This window comes from Kogia breviceps, chromosome 5 (assembly GCF_026419965.1).
Source record: "Kogia breviceps isolate mKogBre1 chromosome 5, mKogBre1 haplotype 1, whole genome shotgun sequence".
Lineage (NCBI taxonomy): Eukaryota > Metazoa > Chordata > Mammalia > Artiodactyla > Physeteridae > Kogia > Kogia breviceps.
In genome coordinates, this window is record NC_081314.1 from 149,035,510 (window position 1) to 149,059,465 (window position 23,956).

The following is a 23,956-nucleotide window of genomic DNA, read 5'->3' on the forward strand; positions in this document are numbered from 1 at the left end:
GCTTAAAATCCATGAAGCAGAAAAAGATAGAACTGCAGGAGAAACAGGCAAATCCACAATCACAGTCAGAGACGTCAACATCCCTACTCAGTATTGGGATAAGCGGACAGAAAAGCATGCCCAGCCATCTTGCTCTACTGACATCTGTAGAACATGCCACCCAGTCACACAAGATAGACCACGTTCTGGTCCATAAGCAATTCTCAATCAATTTAAAATATCTCAGGTGTCACAAAATATGCTGTCCAACTGTAATGCAATTAAATTTGAAATCAACAGAAGAAAGCTCTCTAGAAAATCTCCAAATATTTGAAAACTCGATAACACACTTCAAAATATCCCATGAATCGAAAAAGAAATCAAGGGCTTCCCTGGTGGCGCAGTGGTTGAGAATCCGCCTGCCGATGCAGGGGACGCGGGTTCGTGCCGCGGAGCGGCTGGGCCCGTGAGCCATGGCCGCTGCGCCTGCGCGTCCGGAGCCTGTGCTCCGCAACGGGAGAGGCCACAACAGTGAGAGGCCCGCGTACCACAAAAAAAAAAAAAAAAAAAAAAAGAAATCAAAAGAGAAATTAAGTCTTTTGAAATGAGTGGACGAAAAGCACAAATATAAAAATTCGTGGGATGCAATGAAAGCCACATGTAGAGAGAAATTTATAGAACTAAAGATTGTATTAGGCCGAAAGTAAGATTTTAAATCCATGCCACCAGCTTCTTCCTCATGACACTGGAAAAGAGGAATAAATTGCGGACCCTGCCCCCGTGTGTCAGGATTTGGTAACGAATGGGGGGGGTCGGAGAAGGGGTCATCGTGCCAGGTCTTGGGCCTGAGCAGGACACAGAGAAGACAGCCCGTCTCCGCACGTGTGGACTGGGGGCGGCCGCCAGAAAACAGAAAGCACCCGTCAGGGTGCCCAGGGAGTGGGGCGCAGGGTGAGGTCTAGGCTCAGGCGCGTCTGAGGATGGTGTCAGCACAGAGAGGCATTTGAACCACGGTCTAGACGGGCTTCCGGGGGTTGAGGGGGGAGGCGAGAACGGGGGCCCCCTGCCAGGCCCCATTGGGCGACCATGTCTGCTTCTCCTCTTCCTCTCATCAAGTAGAGTAAAATACATTAAATCCCCAGCACAAGGAGGACGGGAGGAAGGGCCCTCGCTGGCGAGAGGGATCGGCCGCTTTCTGGACACCGAGTGTGGGGAGGAGTGGGTCACAGGAAGCGGTTCTTTCTGGTGAGCTGGCCGCCTGGCTTGGTGTGGACGGCTGTACCCACAGGAGTGCAGCTGCTGCTTCCTGCAGAGCATCCCCGGCAGCCGCAGAGGTGGGACGCAGGCCCAGCACACTTGGGGTGGCCTCTGATGGCAGGTGTCCCGGGCCCTGGCGGGACAGCCAGAGGATGCCCCCACCTTCCCGGTGCCCCTCGCCTGCCATCTCAGGGTGGGTTCTTCAGGGTCAGGGGTACTGAGTCCGGTTGACCTGAACAGCCCCCGGGGCTGCCTCTGCGCCCAGGGTCCACGGAGGCCTGGGATACCCACTCGTGGCCGCATGAAGCAGGCCGGCGCTCACTGGCCCGTGTGACTGATGGCGGCTGACAGCCTGCAGCCTGGAGCTCCCCTGGAGCTCGCTGACCCACTTTCTCCAGCGTGGGCTGGAGACATTTACATAACAGATGGCCCCAGAGCCTGGAGGAGATGTTTCTAATTAAAAAGGAGGCGCTGCGTCCCCGCCTGGACCCCCCGCCTTCCGGTTCATTGGCGCAGGTACCTTAGCCTTGGCGCGCACCCTGAGCTTAGGAAGGGCTTTGCAGGGCTGCTGCAGGGTGTCTGCGTGGCGGGGAGCCGTGTCTATTTGGTGCCGCTCCGATCGTTTGAACTCGACCTGGACCCTGTGCAGACCTTGGGCGGGGCCTCTCGGCTCTGTCCTCCACACAGTCAGGCTGAGTCACCCGCACGCGCACCTCCTCGCTCTCCAACCGTCCTTCAGGTCCACTACTGTGACCATTCCCTGCCTGTAAATCTTAAAGCAGAGCCTAAATGTTGCCTGGTGGGGCGAAGCGCTGAACCGATACACTGCAGAAATTATACAACAAGCGGACCTGTGATATGGGATGTAAAGCATTTTCTGAAAACTTTGTAAAGGGGGACACTCAGCTGTTTGGCAGTTTAGTTAATAGAGGCTGAATCCACTTTAGAATGAGGATAACTAAGGAATCTTGACTCTAGACATAAAGGGAGCACAGATCTGTAATCTCCTGGCTTTTTAAGGAGATTAAAAAGGGGAGGACTCTGGCACCAATGTGTGGGAAATGGGCGGATACAAGGTGACAGCAGAGCAGACACGCCCCAGACACACGGGGGTCCCCAGGCTTGCTGGTCACCCCTTTTCCCCTCCAGCAGCTGAGGGAGCTGGTCCGGTGTCCCTCATCACAGAGGTGACACTGAGGCTCAGGACCATGCGGCGGTCAGCAGTGAGGCCAGGTCACTCGCTGGCGGGCTTTCCCTGAGGCCCATCCCCCCTGCCATGTACCCCAGGCCCCCACAGGTGCCACACCGTGAGTCCCGGGACCAGCCCTGCCTCGTGCTGACCGTGGTGCCCAGGAAGCCTCTGCCTTTCCCCAGCAGCGATGCTGAAGGCGGCAGCCCACCGACCCCCCTGCCCGCCCAGGCCCGGTCGTACAGGCCCGGTCACCTGACGTGTGCCTTCCCTTGCCAGGTGACACCATCTGGGCCCCATCTGTCCTTCCTCACGGCACCCTCGGCACCTTGAGCCACCACCCCCAGCTCCACTTTGGAAGAAAGATGGAGTCCAAGGTCTCAGAAGGTGGCCTGAACGTGACGCTGACCATCCGTCTGCTGATGCATGGAAAGGTACGGGGCGGGGCGGGGCGGGGCGGGGCGGGGCCGGGGCCGGGGCCAGGGGCGGGGCGGGGGGGCGGGGCCGGGGCGGGGAGGCACGCCCACCCCACCGCAGGGGCCCTACTTTCACATTCGGCTTTTTAAATTCTAAGCAATCTCCGACTTACAAAGCAGCTGCAGCGCTGTCCGGATTACCTTTCTCCCAGAACCTTTCCAGACTGAGCTGCCCGCCTGCTGCCCCATGCCCTGTGCCCTCGTGTGTGCTTTCTACACGCGAGGGCGTTCTCCCCCAGGACACTAGCACTGAGGCGCACGTGCCGGCCAGGTGGCTTGGGCCCCCTCAAGTGCACCGGGCATCCCAGGGCCGCCGTTCAGACAGGCGCTCCCCACGCTGCCTTTGCCTTTTGCTTTGAAAGCAAAGTTCCCCCTCAGTTCTTCTGTGGAGAGAATGTCCCTCACTTTCGCTTTTTCTGAGGTTTCCTCACCGTTGGCAGGAGTGTCACAGAAGCTTCCCTGTCAGGTCGTCCAGATTTCAGGGTGTCACTTGGTGGGGGGCACCTGCTGGGCATCTCCCCAGCTCCTCTTCCACAGCCATCAGGGCGTCTCTGCTGGCGGGTCCTCAGGAGCTGCACGAACGTCCTGTGTGCCATCCTTGCCTCCTTCATGGCTTCCTTGACGCAGGCTTTGCTGTTTTGCTCGCATCACCCCCCATGCTGTCCCCACACTGTGCCCGTACTGTCATTACTGATTTTGATGCTCACCTTGTCCCTGACTTGGCCGCGGTCGCCCACCGAGCTGGCCCGTGTCCTGCGGGGGACCCGCCGTTCTCACTGCACATCCCGTCTGCACACCGCTGTTGCTCACTCTTACTTCCCCGCTGGTCCTGGAATCAGCCATTTCTCTAGAGAACCCAGCTCTCTTGCGTGGAGGATGGTGGGATGGCGTTAGAGCCCAGAGGTGGGCACATGGGATGCTCACGGCGTTTGGGCTACTGTGGGCCCCAGACAGAGCTAGGGAATATGTGTTTGTGTGTGTGCACGGACGCGTGCGCTTTTGTGCGTGGGTGTGGGCGTGTGCAGAATCGTACACACCTATGTCTGTGCACATTTGCACACTATTTATTTCCATATCTATCTCTACATTGGGCTCCCTGAGTTCACACCCCCTATTCCAGTCCAATAGCAGAGGGTTCATCCCGGCTCCTCTGTCTGGTATTTGTACCATGAGAAACCCAGGGGACGGCAGAGGCTGGCATAGTGCCTGGGGCGCTGCTCTCCCTAGATTTCCGGAAGCTGGCGCTCACATCTAGAGCCTCCTTTCCGTGATGGAGGGATGCTGACCGCCTTTCCCGCTCCAGGGTGGGTGGCACTTGGTCAAGGTTGTCAGCAGCTGGGTGTGTACCGTGGGGGACATTCTGAGGTCAGGTGCACGGCCCCACCTCCAGCAGCTGCTGCCACAGCAAGTACCAAACCCTGCCCCTGGGAGGTGAGGCACCCTGACTGCCAGAGAGGCCACCACCCCGTGCAGAGCTGCCCTTTGCTGCCACAGCCCCTGCTGCACAGGCGCCCTCGTGGCCTCGCAGAACTGAGGCGTTTCCCCAGGACGCTGTGATCGCTGAGGGCTTCACTGTAATAAGGAAGATGACTTTGATTGTGGAAGCTGCTCTCTGCAGCTAGAAGCAGGCGGGCCCCGCCTCCCTGAGGTGCCACGGCGGAGCCTTGTGGGTCTGTCCCAGGCAGGGAGGCGCTGCGACGGGCAGTCCTGGCCGGGAGCGCGTCTGAACCATCGCGGGCCCCAGTCTTTAGAACCATGGCGGTGTGCTCAAGCGTCTTTCAGTGTACCACCTTTAAAAAAAAAAAAAAAAGTCAAATAGCAATAGCAGCACTAAATTTTGATACATCACAAAATCATTGGGGGAGATTTTTGTCTTTCATCCATTTCTTGCAGGGTTTCCTTGAGGCCTTAAGGGCACAGGTGATACCTGTTGACATGTTCATATGGAAAGCAGCTGGCCACTCTCCTTGTCTGTCTGTCTGTCAGTCCGAGGCTGGGCAGCCTGCCTGCCCGCCCCCTCCTGGCCGCCCAGCCTCCCTTCCCCACTCACGACGCGGAAGGCGGCCGGCCTCGCGGCGCCCGTCACAGGGTTTTGCACCTTCTGCTCTATGACATCATCTTCCTGTGCTTCTTTTCCTACAGGAAGTTGGCAGCATCATCGGGAAGGTAATTATTTATTTTATTTTTATTTTTTTGGCTGCCTTGGGTCTTCGTAGCTACGCGCGGGCTTTCTCTAGTTGCGGTGAGCGGTGGCTTCTCTTGTTGCAGGGCACGGGCTCTAGGCACGCGGGCTTCAGTAGTTGCAGCACACAGGCTCAGTAGTTGTGGCTCGCCGGCTCTTGAGCACGGGCTCGGTAGTTGTGGCGCACGGGCTTAGCTGCTCCGCGGCATGTGGGATCTTCCCCGGCCAGGGCTCGAACCCGTGTCCCCTGCATTGGCAGGAGGATTCTTAGCCACCGCGCCACCAGGGAAGTCCCAGGAAGGTGACTATTGGGTGAACTCTGCCTCTACCGGGGTATCGCAGAGGGACAGTGAGGTCTGGAGCACCCCTGTGCAGGGGGTGAGCCGCACACGGTGTGTTCCAGGCGAGCAGTGAGGATCCCACTGGAATCCTGCCCCGTCGCCTTCAGGCCACACCCCCATGAGGCTGGTCGCAGAGCTGCCCGTTCTCCAGCCCTGTGGGAGCGGGGGGGGGGGGTCATCCCCCGAGGCAGCCCCCCGCCCACCTGCCCTAGTGGCCAGTCCTTCTTCCCGGGTTTGAGAGCTCAGGACCAATTTCCACGTGCATTCCTGGGGGCAGTCTCCCACCTCCGGCCTGAGTGGTGGTGAGTCCATTCTCAAAGAAACGTTCCCCTGGGGAAAGTGAGCGCTGGTTTGGAAGCTGGGTGCGTGTAGGAGAGAGATGGGCCGGGACCCCGTGCCCCCATTCCTTGCGACCGTCTCTGGCTTCGCTGGTCCCTCGTGGTCCCTGAATGGTGGGGAAGACCCCGGAGCTCAGAGTCAGGCTTCTTTCCACAAGTTCCTCGTGGGATCACCCGAGGGCCTGGTTCCCGCTTTGCTGGCCGTGAGGCTGGGGGACGGGTGCAAACCCTCCCCGTGGAGCAGGTGCCCAGGCCACGCATGGAGCCGCATCGGGTCCCTGGGGCCAGGTCTGCGCAGCCCACAGCCTGTGCCCTGGGCAAGGTGGCAGGCCGGCCGGGGGAGTCACGCGTGTCGGGCCCGGAGCCCACCTTCGAGGGCTGGGGCGCCGGCCTCCCATGCCTGTGGTGGAAGCCCGAGTGACCCCCTCCCTTGTCTGAACCTCTGTTCCAGAAAGGAGAGACCGTGAAGAAGATGCGTGAAGAGGTGAGTTGGCGCCCTGAGCCGCGTGCTGTTTCTGGGAGGGCGGGAGGGAGGAGGCCAGGGCCTCCTAGCAGCTCTGCGTCCAGAGCGGCCGGGACCCGCCGGGAGCCCCGCATGGCAGGGATGTGAGCGAGGGGTGGCCGTGCAGAGCCCCGAAGCGCACACCAGCAGTTCAGCTGCCCTCCCGGTGACGACCGGGTCACAGCCAGCACAGTAGGACAGGACCGGCCATCGGTGCTGAGGCTCGAGCGCCACCAGCCTGCAGGAGTCCCCGGTGGTCAGTAGGCCCTAGGATCCAGCCCACTGCCGGCCCCAAGGCTTTAATCCAGTTTCTGGGGTCTGCGTACCTCCCTCCCAGAGCGGGGCAAGGATCAACATCTCGGAAGGAAACTGCCCAGAAAGAATCGTGACCATCACGGGCCCGACAGACGCCATCTTCAAGGCCTTTGCCATGATCGCCTACAAGTTTGAGGAGGTAAGGGGCGTCCCTGGGGAACCCTGTCCCGGAAGAGGGGACCCCTCAGCCCCTCAGCCCCTCTGCCTCCCCGGGGACCGCCCCCTCCGGCCCACCTGATGACAGGCCGGGGTCCCTCCTCCCCTAAGGCCCCCCTCCCTCACTGAGCTCTTCCTCGGGGCCTGCCCCCAGAGCACGAGTCCTCAGGGAAGGCCCGGAGCCGGCAGCGAAGCGGCCACATCCAGGCCTCAGCCCTGTCCACAGCAGCTGACCCCCGGGGCGTTTAGCTCGGCTCAGATGTGGACACACAGAGGGAGACCCAGGCCCGGGAAATCTACACGCGTTTATGTGTCTGTGCCCTTCTGTGTATGTCTGTCAGTGAGTTCAACCTTAAGATTTTTATGTGTTTCTGACATTTTTGAAATTGCTAGAAGTTATCTGGGTTTGCATTTGGTGTCTTTACCCGAAGGGTCCCCAAGCTGAGGAGTAAGTCCTTCCGTCCAATGGACCACCCTCTGCCCAAGCCCCTCTCTGCCCGCCAGGCCTTAGGGACAGAGGTCGGACCCTGAGTCCAGGCACCCTGGGGTCTGCACCCCACCCTGCGGCGGCAGCGCGACTGCCGGGTGCACGTGCACGTCTGGGGGTCCCCTTGTGTTCTCCAGCCGCCCCCCTCGTCCCCTGAGCCTGGCCTGGCCTCGCAGTCCCCGTGACCAGCCCAGCCCGGCCACCATGTCCTCCCGCTGTTCACCCAGCATGCTTCTACCTCCCCCGCGTCCTCGTCTGCCCCACCCCCTGACAGGGAGCCTGCTAGCCTCTCGCGGCTGACGCACGTGCCTCTCCCTCCCCAGGACATCATTAACTGCATGAGCAACAGCCCAGCCACCAGCAAGCCCCCGGTGACGCTGAGGTTGGTGGTCCCCGCCAGCCAGTGCGGGTCCCTGATCGGCAAAGGCGGCTCCAAGATCAAGGAGATCAGGGAGGTAACGAGCCCTCCCCGCCCGCCCGGGAGCCGAGCGCCGGGCTGGCGGGATGTCCCTAGGGCAGAGCACTAGCCGGGCCCCTGCAGACCCTGCAGCACAGAGCTTGCAGCAGGGGAGGGACGAGCCACAAGGCAGAGTGACCGTGGGAGCCCCCGCCGTGGGCGCCACGCAGAGGAGCCCGGGCCTGACTCCCGGGACGCGGCCGTGGCAGCCCTCCACCCGGTCCTGGGCTCCGGGGCACGGGCTCTGCCCCTCGGGAGGCTCCTGCACCCACCGCCAGGCCCCGTTTCTTGAGAGTCGCTGAGCGGTCCCGGCTGGGGTGGGGCTTTCCTGAGATGCTCACCTCACCTTCGCAAGCTCATCTCCCAGGGAGAGCCCGAGGCCTTTCCTTCCCCGAAGGGTGGCGGCCCCCAGGCTTGATTCCTTCCAGGAAAGACGGCCACACTCTTTTGGCCCCATGACTGGGATCCATCTTTCTCTGTGACCTCAAAGTCCACAGAGAGAGAGAATTCCACATATTTGGGAAAAAAAAAAACCCGTCTCCTGAGATGCTGCTCCCGCACCCAGCGTCGCCCTCCCTGCGCCAGATCCGCCCCGGGGGCTCCGGCAGGAGCGTGCGGAGGGTGTGGGGGGTGACCTGGGGCAGCGTTGGGGGGTGTCCCAAGGCGTTCCGTGCCGTCGACGCCCCCGGGGGCACCCAGGAAGTGCCGCTGCGGTGCACACTGCCCAGCTCGGTGGCGCCCCTTCCAACGTCTGGTCTCTCCAGTCCACAGGTGCCCAGGTCCAGGTGGCCGGGGACATGCTGCCCAACTCCACGGAGCGGGCAGTGACCATCTCGGGGACCCCCGACGCCATCATCCAGTGTGTCAAGCAAATCTGTGTGGTCATGCTGGAGGTACAGTCTGTCCACAAGGCCAGGGCTCCTCGCTAGCCCGCCCCTCGCTCCGTGCCAGCCGGGGCTTCCGAGCGTTGCCGGCCCCGGGGCCCCGACGCTTCGTGTGGCCAGGGTCGCGTGAGGGCGGGCCTCAGGGGCGGCCTGAGCGAGAGCTGCGCTGGGCTGCGGGCTCCGTGCGGGGGCAGCCGCCGGCTGCTGCCGCCTCGGGTGGGTCGGTCGTCCTCACTGGGGATCCGGGGAGAGAACGAGGACGTGGAGAGCGTGAGCCCCGCCCCTCCTTTGGGCAGTGCGTGGTGTGAGCGCGGTCAGCAAAGGGCCGTCCTTAAAAGTGCTGCAGCTGCGCCCTGGGGCCGGGTCTGGACTGGAGAAGCAGACGGAGCGAAGAGGCCCAGGCCCCGGACAGGACCGCCCTGCGTGGGACCAGCCTGCGGGCATCGGAGCCGCGCCGCCGCCACCCAGGGGCAGTGGGCGGGGCTCGGGAAAAGCGCACGAAAGTGCCCCGCCAGTGAAGACGGGGAGAAGTAAACTAAGGATTAGCCAACGGAGGAGCAAGGAAGGCCCAGCTGAGCAGGAAAATCCTCTCTTGAGAATCTGAGGGAAAAAGCCCCCGAGATTTAAGTTTCAATCGATACCCAAACTGCTGCAAGATTCACTGAAGCTATCAATAACAGTTGCTGGTCTTTCTTAAGCTAAAATGAAGTCGTCGAGCCTCAGACGAAAGGTTTCAATACCTGTGCCGGTGGCCCGGCCACCTGGGCCCTCCTCCCCCACGCCCGAAGCCCTTGACGGAGGGTCTGCCTGAGGTGACAGCAGTCTCCCCCAGGAATTAGCCTCAGCGGGGGCAGCGGCGGCTTCTCCCTCTTTCGTACTTGACTCGGTGTTAAAGCACCACGTCCAGCTCCTTACAAAATCATTTGTATCGTTTTTATTTCCCTGAAGTACGAAGTTGGGAAATCTCTCGATATTTTGTTCTGAAGCTTTCCCCACGCGTGGGTCACGGCGAGGGTCGGGGTTCTCTTCAGTCCCGGCGCTGGGACCGCGAGGGCGGGGAGCGAGCAGGGCCCGGCGCCCCTAGTGTGGCAGGTGCCCAAGCGGCCCGGTGGGCGGCGGTGCCCGGGCGAGGCGGGGTGGCGTGAACCGCTCCAGGAGGGACGCCGTCTCCGATGTCCCCGACCAGGTCAGAACAGGACATGTGGGCCCCTCGGGACCCCTCCCACGTGGCCTTGCTTGTGCCACGTTTGTGGTCAGACATGCCCCACAGGAGAGCTTGACCCCGTTGGCTGTAGGGCGCTGGTGCCCCCAGGGCTGTGAAACGGTGAACGCTGAAGCACACGGGCAGGCGTGATCGGTCCTCGAGGGACGGGGACGAGGCCTCCTGCCGTTGGTGTCACGAAGCCCCCGGAGGCCGGAGCAGCCGCTTCTGGGGGAGGAGGCGTCACCGCAGCTAGGAGCCCCTGGTCCGATGTTAAATGAAGAGTGACTGGAGTTTCGGGCTCTGGGGTGGGGCGCTCCACCCATGAAATCACCACCGAAGGAGGGAGGGCTGCTCGAGGAGTGGCGGGTCGGTGGAGAACGCAAGGGTCGGGGCTGCAGCCCTGGGTGGGGGCCGTGTGCTCAGAAGGCCTCCGTCCACCAGAGGTCAGCTCGAAGGGAACTGGGCGTCATGGCCATCAGGGCCAGCGGAGGGCGGGCGCTGCCGCCGGCCGGGTCGGAATGCACCATGAAGCAAGGTGACGGTTGAGGCTGAGAAGTGGGGAGCGCACCCCCAGCTCGGGGACGGAGTGGGGGCAGCAGCTGGACCGAGCGCTCCTTTTGCAGCGGAGACGGTCACTCGGGCTAGTCACGCTTCCTGCGCAGTGACCCCTAATCGCCCCGAAACCACAGAGAACCCCGCTGCTGAGGCACCTGGACACGACCTCAGACGAGCCGGAGACAGGAGGACGGGAGCCCAGCGTCACCCACACGCGGTCAGCACACGGGCCCTCGAAGCAGCCCCTCTTGCTCCCCACAAGGTCACGCAGGACATCCAAGGTCACGCAACATGTCAAGGTCACGCGGGACATCCAAGGTCACACAGCAGGCCAAGGTCACGTGGTGTGTTCCAGGTCACACAGCAGGCCGAGGTCACACAGCACACATCCAAGGTCTCACAGTGTGTTCAAGGGCGCGTGGCGTGGACAAGGTCGCATGATGTGGCCTGGGCTGCACAGTTGGAGCTGCCAACCCCTCTGCTGTCCCCTCCTCCCTGTGCGTGTCTTGGGTTGGGTCACTCCGAGGTCACACCGCCTAGTGGCTGGGCCTGGGTGGGCAATGGCCTCAGGAACTCCCAGCAAAGACAGGCTGCCCTGGTCCCTGAGCTCTGTCTCTGGCTGGTGGTGCTGCTGACGCAGGACTCCCGACAACAGCCCGGGCCCAGCCCTGTGGCCTTTGCTCCCGGGGAAGACGGTCACCCAGGCAAGGGGACAGGGGAGGGCCTGATGGCTTCTGACCAAGGGGTCTGGTTGACATCATCAGAACGTGGCCGACTTCTGGTGCTTGAGAATATCGTTCACCCCAAGATACGAGTCCTATACTTTTGGACACAGAATAATGAAAGGAAATTGTAGCAAATTGCATCACAGCTGTGGACTATTTCACTTGGACTCTAAGGTGCATTAAATGATGGCTCTTTTTTGAAATAGTGAAGTTGTATGTTTCTAACTTCCCTGTGATGATGCCGACTGAACATCCGCCCAGGCCACACGAAGCCCCGGCACTGGCACCGAGTCCCCAGGGGCTCCTTCCCGAGGACTGAAGGAGGGGGCGCGCCCCTCTCAGGACGCGGCGCCTGTGCTGGGTCGCGTGCGCGGGCAGGGCCACGTCCTCCCGCCTCGCCCGTCACCCGCCTCCTCCTGCTGGGGCTGTATGTAGGGCGGCGGTCCCTGGAGGACCTGGGGGCTGGGGAGGGCGGGGCGGCGAGGGGGGAGCTCGGAAGGAGGCCTCACGACTGCCGGGCTGCGAAGCTGCTCTAACGCTCTCTCTCCCTCTCCTGTCCCTTTTCCTAGTCCCCACCGAAAGGTGCCACCATTCCCTACCGCCCAAAGCCCGCCTCCACCCCTGTCATTTTTGCAGGTGGTCAGGTAAGAGCCGACCCGCTCTCGGCCTCCACTGCCAACCTCAGCCTTTTACTGCAGCCCCCGCCGCTGCCTGTTAGTGCACTCAGGTTTTCTCCCTTCTCACGTGCACGTGTCCCCCGCGCACGCTGGACGCAGAGCTCTCCCGGCCCGCAGCCAGCCCCGGGGTGGACACGCGCCACCGCGAGAGAGACCCGCCGGGCAGCGCCCGCAGACACAAAGGGCTGAGGCGGACGCCCTGTGGAGTCTGGGCCCAGGGGGACCCCGGTCCGGGCTCAGGCCTGCTCAGCCGGGCAGCACTGCCCGGGTCTAGCTCCCCGGTGTTCTTAGGAAGCTCGGAGTCAGGAAGGGCCAGGAGCGTCACCAGGGCTTTTGTGACTCCTGGTTGAGGCAGCTACGACTGTACGAACTGACCCCGTCTGCCCTGAAACCCACGCACGAGTTCCCCCCAGGAGCATGTGAGGGACGAGGATGAGGAGCGGCCAGCTGGGCGTCCCGTTACGGGACGACCCCCTCTCCACCCCGCCCCGCGCCGGCCGCAGGCCCAGCAGGCCGGCCATGGCCACGTCACACAGCTGCTGCCTCGGTGGGAGCCCCTGAGCTTTCTCTCCCGCCAGGGAGGGCCTGGAAACCAGGGGTCACGGACATTTCTGTCTGAGGCCCGTGGTTGGCTTCGCGGGACCTGGAGGGGCCGACGGGGGGGCCGTGCCCTGTCTTCTGCCCTTGGGCACGGGGCTCAGAGGTGTCCGCCAGGAGCTCGCCTTGTCCCCTCACAGCAGGGTCACGGCGGCCGCGGTCGAGGGACTTTGGAAAGGCCAGGCCAGTGTGCCGGGAGAAGCTCTGCGTCCAGGTGGCAGTGCTGTGTGCCTTGTTCAAGGGAGAGTTAAGACAGAGGCTTCCCAGATGACCCAGGACGGGAGGGCCGTGAAATAAAGAGGCAAATACAAACTCGCCACGTTCTTCTCTGCTCCGTAAAGGAACCTAGTCCGGTTTCTCTCCCGCTGAGCCCCGTGAGGTGAGGGCGGGGTCTGAGCTCCTGCAGCAGCATGTGTGGCGAGTCCCCAGGGCGAGGGGGCAGTGGCTCCAGCGGCCCCCGTGGTTCAGGGCAGCCGCAGACAGCCCGCCTCGTTCAGAGCGCCTTTCCTGCCATGCATCTGTGGTCAGCAGCAGGTTAGTTACCTGCGTGGCCTCAGCCCCAACATGCAAGGAAGCCCGCGATGATTCCACGTGGAGAAGCACGGGCTTTATTCAGAGGGGAGGCATGTCAACACGAGCCAGAGCCTGGCAGCCTCCTGGGCCCGGCCCGGCCCCGGCCGGCAAAGCAGGGCATCACCCACCCCCCAGTCAGGACGGCGAGGTCGCGGCCACCGTGGGCTTCACAGGGGCTCAGCACCTTAACCCAGCGCCTGTGCCCTGGGGACAGGTAGTGTGGCCAGTGACTGACCAGTGTCACAGGGGGGCCACCGCAGCGCCGCAGGCAGCGGGCCGAGAGGTCGCTGTACCAGGCCCCGGGCCCTCCGCGCCCACGGGCAGGATGCCTGCACACCCAGGCTTCAGCGCCTCCCGCCTTGCCCTGTCCCCGTGAAGATGCCCGCACGTCCCCGCTGCCGAGAGGCACTTCCTGCCGTCCCGGCAGTTTGGGTCCGTAAAGATTTCATCCAGACGGAACCTGTGACCTGTCGTCTGTCTGTACCTCCGCCCTGAAATGATGGCAGGCGGCCCCCGCACTTCCAGTAGCACTAGAAACCGTAACACCTGAGTGATGAGAAGATAAGTCAGACACTGAAAGTGTCTGCGATAAAGAACTGCCGGTCGGGGAGCACGTGGGCGGCACCGGCCCAGGGCCTGTCACACTCGGGGACGCGTCGGCGCAGTGCCTGGGGGCCTCCCACGGCCCCGAGCACGCACAGCCTCCCCGATGCGTGCTGTTTCTCATCGGGTTCCTTTCCTTCCCCACGAGGCGCCTGGGCCTCCCCCGACGGGGGCTCTGCGCCTGCCCCGCCCGCAGGCCTAGCGCGGCTGGTGCCGTACTTTCCACGTCACCGAGTCCCAGTGGCAAGTCTCTGTCTTTACTCTCCCTCGACTCTGTGTGGTTCGTTTGTGTTTTGGCTGTGAGTTTCTGGATGCATCTTGGCTGAGGGACTGTTGAGGCAGGTGGGGCGGGCGGCGGGAGAGGCCTCGGGGCCCACGCACACGCTGCGGCTGCTCTGAGCCACTGTCCGGAAGGCAAGGGACACGGTGAAGGCAGAACAAGCCCCCTCTGGGAGCTGTGCCACCAAGAGCGTGCTGCCCCCAAGCCGCGACGGCCACCTGGCCCTCTGAGGCCGGAAGGCAATCGGCCCACCTGTGGCTGATTTGGGTGCATTTCTTACTTAATCTGGTGTTCGCAAAATTGGTTCTGAGTCACCTTTTAAAGTTTTTTGGGGCTTCCCTGGTGGCGCAGTGGTTGAGAGTCCGCCTGCCGATGCAGGGGACACGGGTTCGTGCCCTGGTCCAGGAAGATCCCACATGCCGCGGAGCAACTAAGCCCGTGAGCCATGGCCGCTGAGCCTGTGCGTCCGGAGCCACAACAGTGAGAGGCCCGCATACCGCAAAAAAAAAAAAAAAAAAAAAAAAAAAGTTTTGTGTTGTTGGGGTTTCTTGGAGTAAATATTTTCTGCGAGTGTTTACTCTGATCGCCCATTAAATTCTCAAAAGGTTAATAATCGGTGACTCGATAGCGAGGGGCCAGCGGATCGCGCTCAGATACTGTCGGCTGAGGAGGACGGGGAGTGAGAGTCGGGAGCCATGTGCCTGGCCCTTCCCTCCCCCCCGCCCCGCCCCATCGTGTGTCTGGTCGTAGCCCCAGCCACCGAGGGACCCGGGAGGCTCGATGCCGGGACCCGGCCCCCAGTCTCTGCACCCGGGGCCCCAGGAGGGTCGCCTCTCCTACGCGAGGGGGGAAGCCTTAACCAGAGGGCCCGGGGCCCGCTTGCAGGAAAGCCCTCCCAGAGGAGGGCCCTCGTCCCGCAGGGGAGGCCGCGGTGGGGGACACATGGCTGCCGCTTCTCGAGCTGACGGTGTCTCTCTCTCTCTAGGCCTACACGATCCAGGGACAGTACGCCATCCCCCACCCAGATGTGAGTTTTTACTCTGTCCCTTCACCTCTCTTCTCGTCACCACTTCCCTCCTACCTGCATGCTGCTGTCAATCGCTACTAATATTAATATTACACCATAATATTAATACTGCTCTCAGTGTTCCTGAGCTGTGTCACATCCATACGGCCCCGAGTAACCTTTAATCTCTTAGCACTAATTCTGCTCCTGTGGAGGACTTGGCCTGATGTCCAATTGTTTCGATTGTGGCTGCAGTCGGGCTCTTCCTGCGCACATGGGGCCTCGGGCGGGGGCCACCGGGCTGCTCTGTCCCCGGCGCCTGCCCCGGTGGGCGGGGACAGCTTGGGCCCCGTGGGCACCTGAGCAGGCAGGTGATGTGCCATCAGCAGGCTTGCCGGGATACCTCGGATGGGCGTTTGAACAACCGGTGAAGCTACATGCTCCCTCTCGGGCCCCAGTCGGAGCAGGGTCCGTGCACGCACGAGATCCAGGCCGTCGGGAGCCCGTGCGGCAGACGAGGCTCTGTTCTAGCATTAGGACGCGCTCCACGCCCGGGGCCGCTCCAGACTGGGTTCCAGTCTGAGCGCGGCGTTGGCGCTGGAGGACTGGATGCCCCGAGCATGCTGCAGGGGAACCGCGGGCCACAGGGCTGTAGAGAGGCTGGGCCGCGAGGTCTGCGCTGCTGGCCCAGGCGGCGGGGTGCGGGGAAGAGAGGGAAGAGGCGGGCGGGTTTGTGTGCCGTGGCCGCAGGCACAGCAAGCTGAGGTCCGACCCGAGAAGTGTCCTCTGTCCTGGGAAGGCGGGTCCACGTGCGCTGCTCTCGGAGAGCCAGTGGGGGGCGGGCTCCGTCCAGGCGGGGGGGACCGCAGGTGACAGTGATGCCCTCCCATCTTGTGCAGACGCTCGCGCTTTTGAACTGGCAGGTGAAGAGCCGGCCGCCTTAAGACGTAAAGTCAGGGCAGGGAGAGTTGTAAGAATTCACTGACACTGAGTACATGTGTGTATTGGAAGTACAGAGATTCAATTCACTATCATTGCAGGACATTTCTATTGACTAGAAAAGAAAATCCAACGGCTTTTCCTTTTAAAAAAACAATCCTCATTAAGAAACACACACGAATCAAAAGTCAGAGAAAGCTGATGGAGACGGGGCTGGGGGCCGTCCTGATGCCACATGGGGGATGCCTGCCCTCCCCATGCCAGACGACAGTTGGCTGTGACCCAGGGGACGGCAGGTGCTGGAACCTGGGGAGGGGGCCCTTCCCCCATGTGCAGTGAGCAACGTCGCCCTGGCGGGGTCGGGACGGGCACTGCGGCGTGTGGCTTCCGTGGACCCCAATAGAGTGCCCGCCTGGGGGGACGGAGGCCAGAGGAGAAGCCGGTGTACAGGGTGGCACAGCCTTCACCCCCCATGGCTGGTGGTCTCGTGCCTTTGGAAGAGTATCTGTGCCAAAGCAGACTCCGAGCCCAGCACGCTTGGTGGTCTGGGCCATGAGGGGCGGTTCACCCCAGAGCAGGTCTGAGATGAGGCTCAGAGCCGCAGCCCACCGTGGCAGACCTGTGCCTCCCTGCTGCCCGAGGGAGGCCTCAGTGCTCCGGGCCTGAATTCCTGGTCTGGAGCTCCTGGTCTGAATTCCCTAGGCTAAGGCACACGCACCTAACGAGGCCGAGGGACTTGGATTGGTTTGGTTGATTGGTTTTTATATCAATTGATTGTTTTGCTCTTTCCACGTGATTGTCTCAGTATCTCTTAAAAATGGGTAGTTTCCCTTTTTTTTTTCAGATTTTAAACTAATGTATAGCCAGCTATTACATGGTTGCCTCATTGAGTTTGATAGAGATTTGAAACACTTGGTTTTTCATCGTGAAAGGGCTTTTGTGCAGGACCCTGCATTCTCCAGAACCGCACGTGTGATGGAGCAGCTGTTAGGACAGAAGAGCAGGACTTTGATAAACGCTTTTCTTGCAGGAATGGGAAGTTGAAGACTTGGACCATCACTAGGAATCGTTCAAAACAAAAGAAAATGGTGACAAGTGACCATGGCCAGGAAGGCAGTTTTATCTGAGCTTAATACTCAGGAGGAATTTTTTTAAAGCCTCATTTCTTAGAACGCAAATATAATAATTACAGGAAGTACTAATTTATTGTATAAGGTAACTGAATACACCATTGGAATATTTCAACCCCAGTGGCCGACACACACCCCACTGTCATCTCAGCAGCTAATTCCTTCCTAAATCAGGCACAGACTTTGAGAAAATCCATTTCTTAGAGCTGAGCATTTCTTCACCTAGAGCTAAAACGTGCGTAGTTTTTCCTGCTTTCTGGCTTAACCTACGTTAGAATCAGGGCCCCACCCTCACCAGTCTCCCTCCAGGTTCTCGCCTGCCTCGGCCCTTGTTTTACCGGAATCCTTCTGGAAGCTCATGGCTCTCGGGCATTCGGAGAGGTCAAGGACCACTGGATGACGGGGCCCGTCACAGCTGCAGGCCTTGGTCGTGGCTGGCGGCCAGAATGCTCCAGGGCGGCCGCCCACACGTCCTGCCCGAGTTTCAGACACGAGGAAGGACCATGGTGGCCACACCTCAGGACGCAGGAGCAGATGCGAAGCCTGGACAGAGCCAGCAGGGCCGCCGCCGCTCTCTCCTGCCTCCGCTCTTTCTGTCCCTGTACTGGTCACACCAGGAAGAAGCTGGTTTCTTCTGGGAGAAATCAGTCAATGTCAGGCATGCCCTCACGTGTGAATCTGATTTCTACTCTTCAAAGTTTCCAGGCCACCCCCTTCCTTAGCATCCCCTCGTTCAAGGGGTGCTCAATTCTGATGGAGCAGAATTGAGACCAGAAGCCAGCCGGGCCGGCGGCCTCCCGTGGAGCCTGGGCTGGCGAGGACGTGGGGTTTCGAGGGGCCCTCGCCAGAGCTGGGGGCCAGGAGCAGCAGAGCTGTCGGTCCCCGCGCCGCTGGCTCTCAGCAGCGGGTGTTGAGTATCTGGGGGTAGATGGGCGCCGTGTTAGCAGTGGGGAAACTGGAAACGAGTGAGTCATAGTAAGTAGAAGAAGCCAGTGGGAGCGCACAGCTAGATCCCGTGCAGACGGTGGTCCCTGGGGCTTGGCTCACAGTGGGCACAGCCGGGGATGGAGTGCCTCCCCCGCCCACCTCCTCGGTGTCCCCGTCCGGGAGCCCGCAGGGAGGAGCCATTGAGGCCGCTCCTAGCATCTTCTAGTGAGAGCCCTGCACGGCCACCTGCTGATGCCCGCACCTCTGGCTCTTTGTTCTTCCAAGATCGGAGGATCTTCAATCCTCTCCTTTCGCAGCTCGGAGTGGCGGGGAGGCACCCCGGCCCCGCCTGCCGCAGAGCAGGAAACAGGGGCAGGTTAACTCTTGCCCCCGCCCCTCTCCCCGGGGTTGCACACCCTCTCCTCAGAGCTGAGCTCTTCAGTGTCAGGGCCCTCAGCCCGCCCCTCCCAGAATCAGAATCTGCATTTTCACAGACCCTGGGTAACTTGTTTGCACGGAAAGTCTGAGAAACACCGATAAGGAGGACTGAGAAGGAAGAACACAGATCCAGCTGAAGTCGCAGGGTTAGAGGATAGAATGGAGGGAGGGAAGCTTCTAAGAGATGAGCACAGAGAATTTCTCAGAATCAGTAAACAAAAAAGGGCTTCCCTGGTGGCACAGTGGTTGAGGGTCCGCCTGCCGATGCAGGGGACGCGGGTTCGTGCCCCGGTCCGGGAGGATCCCACGTGCCGCGGAGCGGCTGGGCCCGTGAGCCGTGGCCGCTGAGCCTGCGCGTCCGGGGCCTGTGCTCCGCAACGGGAGAGGCCACAGCAGTGAGACGCCCGCGTACCGCAAAATAATAAAAATTAAAAATAAAAAAATAAATCCTCACATTCAGGAATCTCAACAAATCCCCAACTAGATCAACCAAAATCCATTTTAGACGCGTCCAAGTAAAGCCACACGACACCAAAGACCAAAAGTGAATCTTCCAAGAGGAGAGAGAGAAGGAATATTATAAAGGAGCAATTGTGGTGGCAAAATAAAACAACTGTCAACCTAAAATTCAACCTCCAGAGGATCTCCCAAGTTACAGATGTTTTCAGACAAACAGCTGTGACCGTCTAAGGGATGCCCGTCGGTAGAAGGAGAGTGAGCCCAGAAGGAAGGCTATAAATGCAAGAAAGAATGGTGAGCCAAAAAAATTACCACTTCTTTCCTTAACATAAGCACAAATCATAAAGAAAACATTGGTATTTTTGACTACATTAAAATGTAAACACTTGGGTCAATGAAAACAAACTTTGTAAAATCAAAATCAACGCTATCTAATTGCTGGGATTAACATAGCAGAACTAAATGGGCACCAACAGCATACACGTAAGTAAGATTAGGGTGTGGCTGAGGGGATTAAAACATCCCCGTAGGTCATTGTATCGTTCAGGAGGAAGGCAAAGAGATTGAATTAAGACTAAATGTGCGTGTTAAAATTTCGAAGTGGTGACCGTCAGAAACTTGTTCACTTTCATAACCTCCATAAAGGTACCGAGGGGCGAGTGGGCTACAGGAAAAGATTAATCAGTACGAAGGAGAGGGGATGAAAAAACAGAAAAGAAACCCTTGAAGATCAGGACAATTAAAATAAGATGACAGAAATTAGTCTACATCTGTGGGTAATTGTGATCAAAGCGGGAGAAACTTTCCAGTTAAAAAACAAAGGCTGTCAGAAGGTTTTGTAAGAAAAGCTAAACAAAGAGACAAGCAAACAAAACCAAAAAAAAAATCAGTTTGTTTTTCAAGAGACACACCTAAAGAATGAGGACCTAGAAAAATTAAAAGAATAGAAAAACTCTTCTAGGAAAATAATAACCCAACGAAACAATATACCATTATTATTATTATTAGTGGGGGAAAAAAAAACTTTACAGGAAATTACTTCGTCATTACTTATTGATAAATGCTTCACTAGAAGATAAAACAATTTAAGTTTGCACCTAAAACATAGCTTCAAACATATATAAAGGAAAAAATTAACAAACCATTAAGAGAATTTAACAGATGTGCAGTGGAACCTTAACAGACCTCTTTCAATGAAGGCCAAGTAGACAAGTACAAAGAGATTCTGACGGTACAACGGGAGCCCGAGTTAACCGACGTGCACCGAACACTCCCCCAGCACAGCTACTGAATTCATGGAAACGTTTACAAAGCTGGATCACACGCTAGACCGTAAAGAAGACTCACCATCTTTCAAAAATTGGAATCAGATAGATGACTCTCTCCCCGTAGAGCAATTAAATTGAAATCAATAATTAAAAGGTGAATTTTTAAAGAAAATCTTGTCAAAGAAGACCAGAAGACCACAGTGAATGGAGAGACACAGGATCCTCCAGGAAACGACACCAAAGATCTTCCCAGGTTGAGTGAGGTACGGATGCAGTACAATTGCACACAAAGTCCCTGCAGGCTGTTTTGAATTTTACCTGAAAGAGCAAAAGCCAAGAATCATCAAGCTAGTCATGCAGACAATAGCTGATAGGATAGTCTTTACAAGGTAAACAAAAAAAACCACTCCTTATGTACCAAGAACTTCAACACGAGAGAGAAAACTTTAGCACTTTTAGAAGAAAACAATATCTTTCAGTTCACAGATCAGGGAAGGATTTCCTAAAACAGAAGCACAAACCATAAAGAAAATAGTAATGAATTCAACTACATTAAAATTTTTAAGTTCTGTTTCTCTCAAGGCTCCATAAGGAGAGTGGGGGAAAGATCTTTTCAGCACATATAATTGGAGTAGGGTTAGTATCTGAAATACATAAGCTTACGTGAATCACCGAAAAACAACCCAATAGAAAAATGGGCACAAGACACAAGCATTTCACAGAAGGGGAAACAGGACTCGCAGACTGAACCGCGAGGCGGCCCCGTCCCTAGACGTGAGCGCTGGTGCGCGGCATGTCCATCTGCTGATGGCTCGGGGAGCTGTGTGCTCATGAACCCTTCCGACTTCAGTATTTGTCTGTGTTGAGTATTTGTCTATGTTTTACGTTCTGACACAGAGTTAAGTGGAAAAGGCAGTTACGGAGAAATGTCTGTGACGTGTCGCCTGCCCTCTGGCCCCGCCCTCCACCCTCCCCTCCTATCTTCCCTCCCAGTGGTTTGTAGGCACTGGCCAGATTAGAAAGTCTGATTCTTTGGTTTTGTTTTGTTTTGTTTTGCGGCAGCAATAGCTCAAAAAGTGGGGAGTCCCCTTAGCACTTACTGCTGCTGCCTCCTTTACAAATGTAGGAATGGAGGCGGAGTTAAGGCCAGAGCCAAGACAGAGAGATGCCAGCTGACACCCAGCCGCGCACCCACTCGGGGGACGGGCGCTCCTCCAGGCACCACCATCCCATCAGTCCTTCTCAAGATGTCACTTTATATTCGTGGGTGCCTGAGGGGGGGTCTATTTGCGGGTGTGGCCACTGTTTCATACAAAGCGGCAAATCCATTGCAGTGGGACAGGTCAGGGCCTGAATCACTGAACTTCTGAGTGCCAGATTTCCAGGCGCGAGCGGAGCCCACCTCGCGGGTTGTCTGGCTGTGCCCGTAACACGCGTGGCCAACGGGTTCATCCACTTAAGTGCGCGCAGGTGACGGAGAGACCAGAGGAGCACCTGCGGGTGCAGGGGCTGTGGGTGGCCAGGTGGGGGCACCCCGCTAGTTTGCGATGTTCATTCACCCCCAACTCACGCGGGCAGCACTTCAGCCTGCCCATCCCTCACGTGGCACCAGGCCTCGCAGACGGGGGCACGAGGCCCACGGAGACCAGGAGTGCCACGTCCACAAAGCTGGTCAGTGTTGGAGCTGACTCGGACCGGCTCTCCCGCCGCCAGAGCCCAGCTCTCCCCTGCCGTCCGGACCGACGCACAGCAGTGCACTCTTGGAGACTCGGGGACAGATAGGAGAGGGCCCTGCCCTCATGGGGACCGTGCCAGCCTGGCCGTCAGACGCATAAGCCTGTGACGGGGCTAACATCGCAGACCAGGAGCAGAGAGCAGCCTGGCCAAGGCCCCTTAGGCCCTTCAGGGGCCGCAGGGCCGCCCCTCGGCTCCCCGCCGGCCCCCGGCCCCCGGCCCCCGGCTCCCGGCCCCCGGGTGAAGGGCTGGAGCCCCCGGGACGCCAGTCCACGCCAGGCGGCTCTTCATGCACCGGCGCGGTGTCCGCACGAAATCCCGGTGCCGGCCAGAGCGGTGGCCGGCCTGCCCTGGGCCGAGCTCTGCACAGCCAACTGGATGTTTGTTGCCTCCAGAGACGGGGTTCCTCCCCCATCCTAGGAACCTGTGTTACCTCCTTGTGAGGAGACCTTAGACCCGGTTCCAGCGCTCCGTGTAGGTGGGCTCGGGGCGCAGACCCCGCCCAGTGTCCCCGTGACTCGGCGTGACGATGTGCTCAGGAGAGGCGGGGTTGCAGGGCCCAGTCGGTGCCCCCCGCACACACCCTCATGCCCCGACGCCCATGGCTCCTTGCCACCTTTCTTACGGGCGCCTGGAAAGAGGAGCCGTGGCTAGGGTGCCCGAGCCGCGCAGCGGGGTCTCGCACCCTTCAGCGCCTTCTCTGCGGGGTCACCTCGCCCGTGGCAGCTGTGGCACGTGTCCCCTCACACCTCTTGTCCCCAAGACTTGGGTCGGTGTCCCCATGGCGGTGTTTCCCGGGTGTGCTCTTCTGGCACCTTTCTCGGGGGGCTTCTGTGCACGTCTGCTCAGGCCACGCTTGGCCCAGTGGCGTCGGTCACAGGGCAGACCTGCCGGGCAGCGGGTGTGCTCTCAGCCCCCGGCCCCGCCTCACTGGGGACTCTCAGAGCTGAATCTGACCCCGGGTCACCACGTCCCCTCCCCAGAGCCGCCGGGCATGACAGCTGAATCTGGAATGAGGCCGGTTCTCTCCCAGCAGGCCCAGCCCCCGAGTGGGGAGAGGCCTGGGGTGGGGCAGGGCTGCTTTTACGGTGGGCTGACCGTTTCCGGGGAGGGAGGGAGGGAGGGAAGAGACAGCCCTGCACTGGCAGATGCTACAGGAGCGGCCAGGAGACACCGAAGTTTGGCCGCAGCGACAACCCACCCACATCCCAGCGGCTGCACAGCGGAGGTTCTACCAGGAAGGTGTGCCCGGAGGCCACAGGCTGGGCACGGCTCGGCCCCTGGACCCCGACCTGTGGATACAGGAGGAGGCCGGACTGGCAGGCCAGAGCGCCACCAGCCCTGTCCCCACGGCCGCACCTGCTGCACATGGGAGGGGGGCGGGCGCTCAGGAGGGGCCCCCGTGGGGCATCCGTGATGCCCCACATACTGGGAAGGGGTGTTCAGCATTCGTTAGGAGGGTGCCCCTGGCCCCCGGGAGGCCAGCAGCATACCCGCTCCTCTGTCGCCCGAGGGCTCGCCCAGGAAGGCCAGGGATGTGGATATTCCAGCGCTCGTGCCTGCCCCCACCCCGACACGTCCTGCAGAATGGGACCCACGTGGTGACCGGTCAGACCCTCGCCTCACCCGGGGGCGCCCTCGACGCTCCCTGGGTGCCCACACCTGCCAGCCGCAGGGGCTCCGTGGAGGCCCCATGCCGGCCTCCGGGCTCTGGAAGCATTCGGGCTGGGCTCGGGAGTTGAGTACGCGTCCCGGAATGTCCTGGCCCTCCCTCCGCTGGGCTGGAGATGTGGGCCGGGCCAGTGGGTGAGCCAGGGCTGAGGACGCGCCCGGAAGTCTGCAAGCCTGCGGGGTCCCGGCATTCAGACAGCCCCTATCAGGTGGCCAAGGCTCAGCACGTTTATCTTTATCTTCTGTTATTTGTAGTGTTTATTTAAGAAATGAAGCTCAGATAAAATAACTACAGAAACTGCATTTCAAAGCCCCCACCAATGTCTAGTGGCTGGGAGACGGGGGCCAAGGGGCAGGTGACAAGGGATGGGGCACGGGGGGTGGGGGGAAGAGGCATAGGCGTGGGACCCCCCCACAGGAGCCCTGCACCCTCTTGGCGGCCCTTGCAGCTCCCTCAGTGGAGCCTTCCAGCACTGCTTCCTGTAATCCTGGAGGCCGCAGGGGGCGGGTGGTGGGCCCCGCAGGTGGCCCCTCCAAGTCGCCCCGCGGGTAGGGCGAGGGCCCGCGGGGGAGGATGCCGGCCATGGAGTGGGCCAGGCGCGGGGCC

At 60.0% G+C, this 23,956-nt stretch overlaps 1 protein-coding gene across 12 annotated transcripts in view; it reads left to right on the forward strand.

Moving 5' to 3' along the window:
* Positions 1 to 23,956, forward strand: part of PCBP3 (poly(rC) binding protein 3) — a 215,203-nt gene that overhangs the window by 185,446 nt on the left and 5,801 nt on the right. For 7 of the 12 annotated variants that reach the window (XM_067035283.1, XM_067035286.1, XM_067035281.1 and 4 more), the window contains 8 exons: positions 2,705 to 2,859; positions 5,044 to 5,067; positions 6,214 to 6,246; positions 6,602 to 6,718; positions 7,546 to 7,677; positions 8,444 to 8,572; positions 11,617 to 11,691; positions 14,763 to 14,804. In XM_067035283.1, coding sequence (XP_066891384.1) covers positions 2,705 to 2,859; positions 5,044 to 5,067; positions 6,214 to 6,246; positions 6,602 to 6,718; positions 7,546 to 7,677; positions 8,444 to 8,572; positions 11,617 to 11,691; positions 14,763 to 14,804 — 707 coding nt within the window. Of the gene's footprint in view, positions 1 to 2,704; positions 2,860 to 5,043; positions 5,068 to 6,213; positions 6,247 to 6,601; positions 6,719 to 7,545; positions 7,678 to 8,443; positions 8,573 to 11,616; positions 11,761 to 14,762; positions 14,805 to 23,956 lie in introns of all 12 variants that reach the window. The other 5 variants (XM_059064091.2, XM_067035280.1, XM_067035277.1 and 2 more) reach the window with 1 other exon arrangement.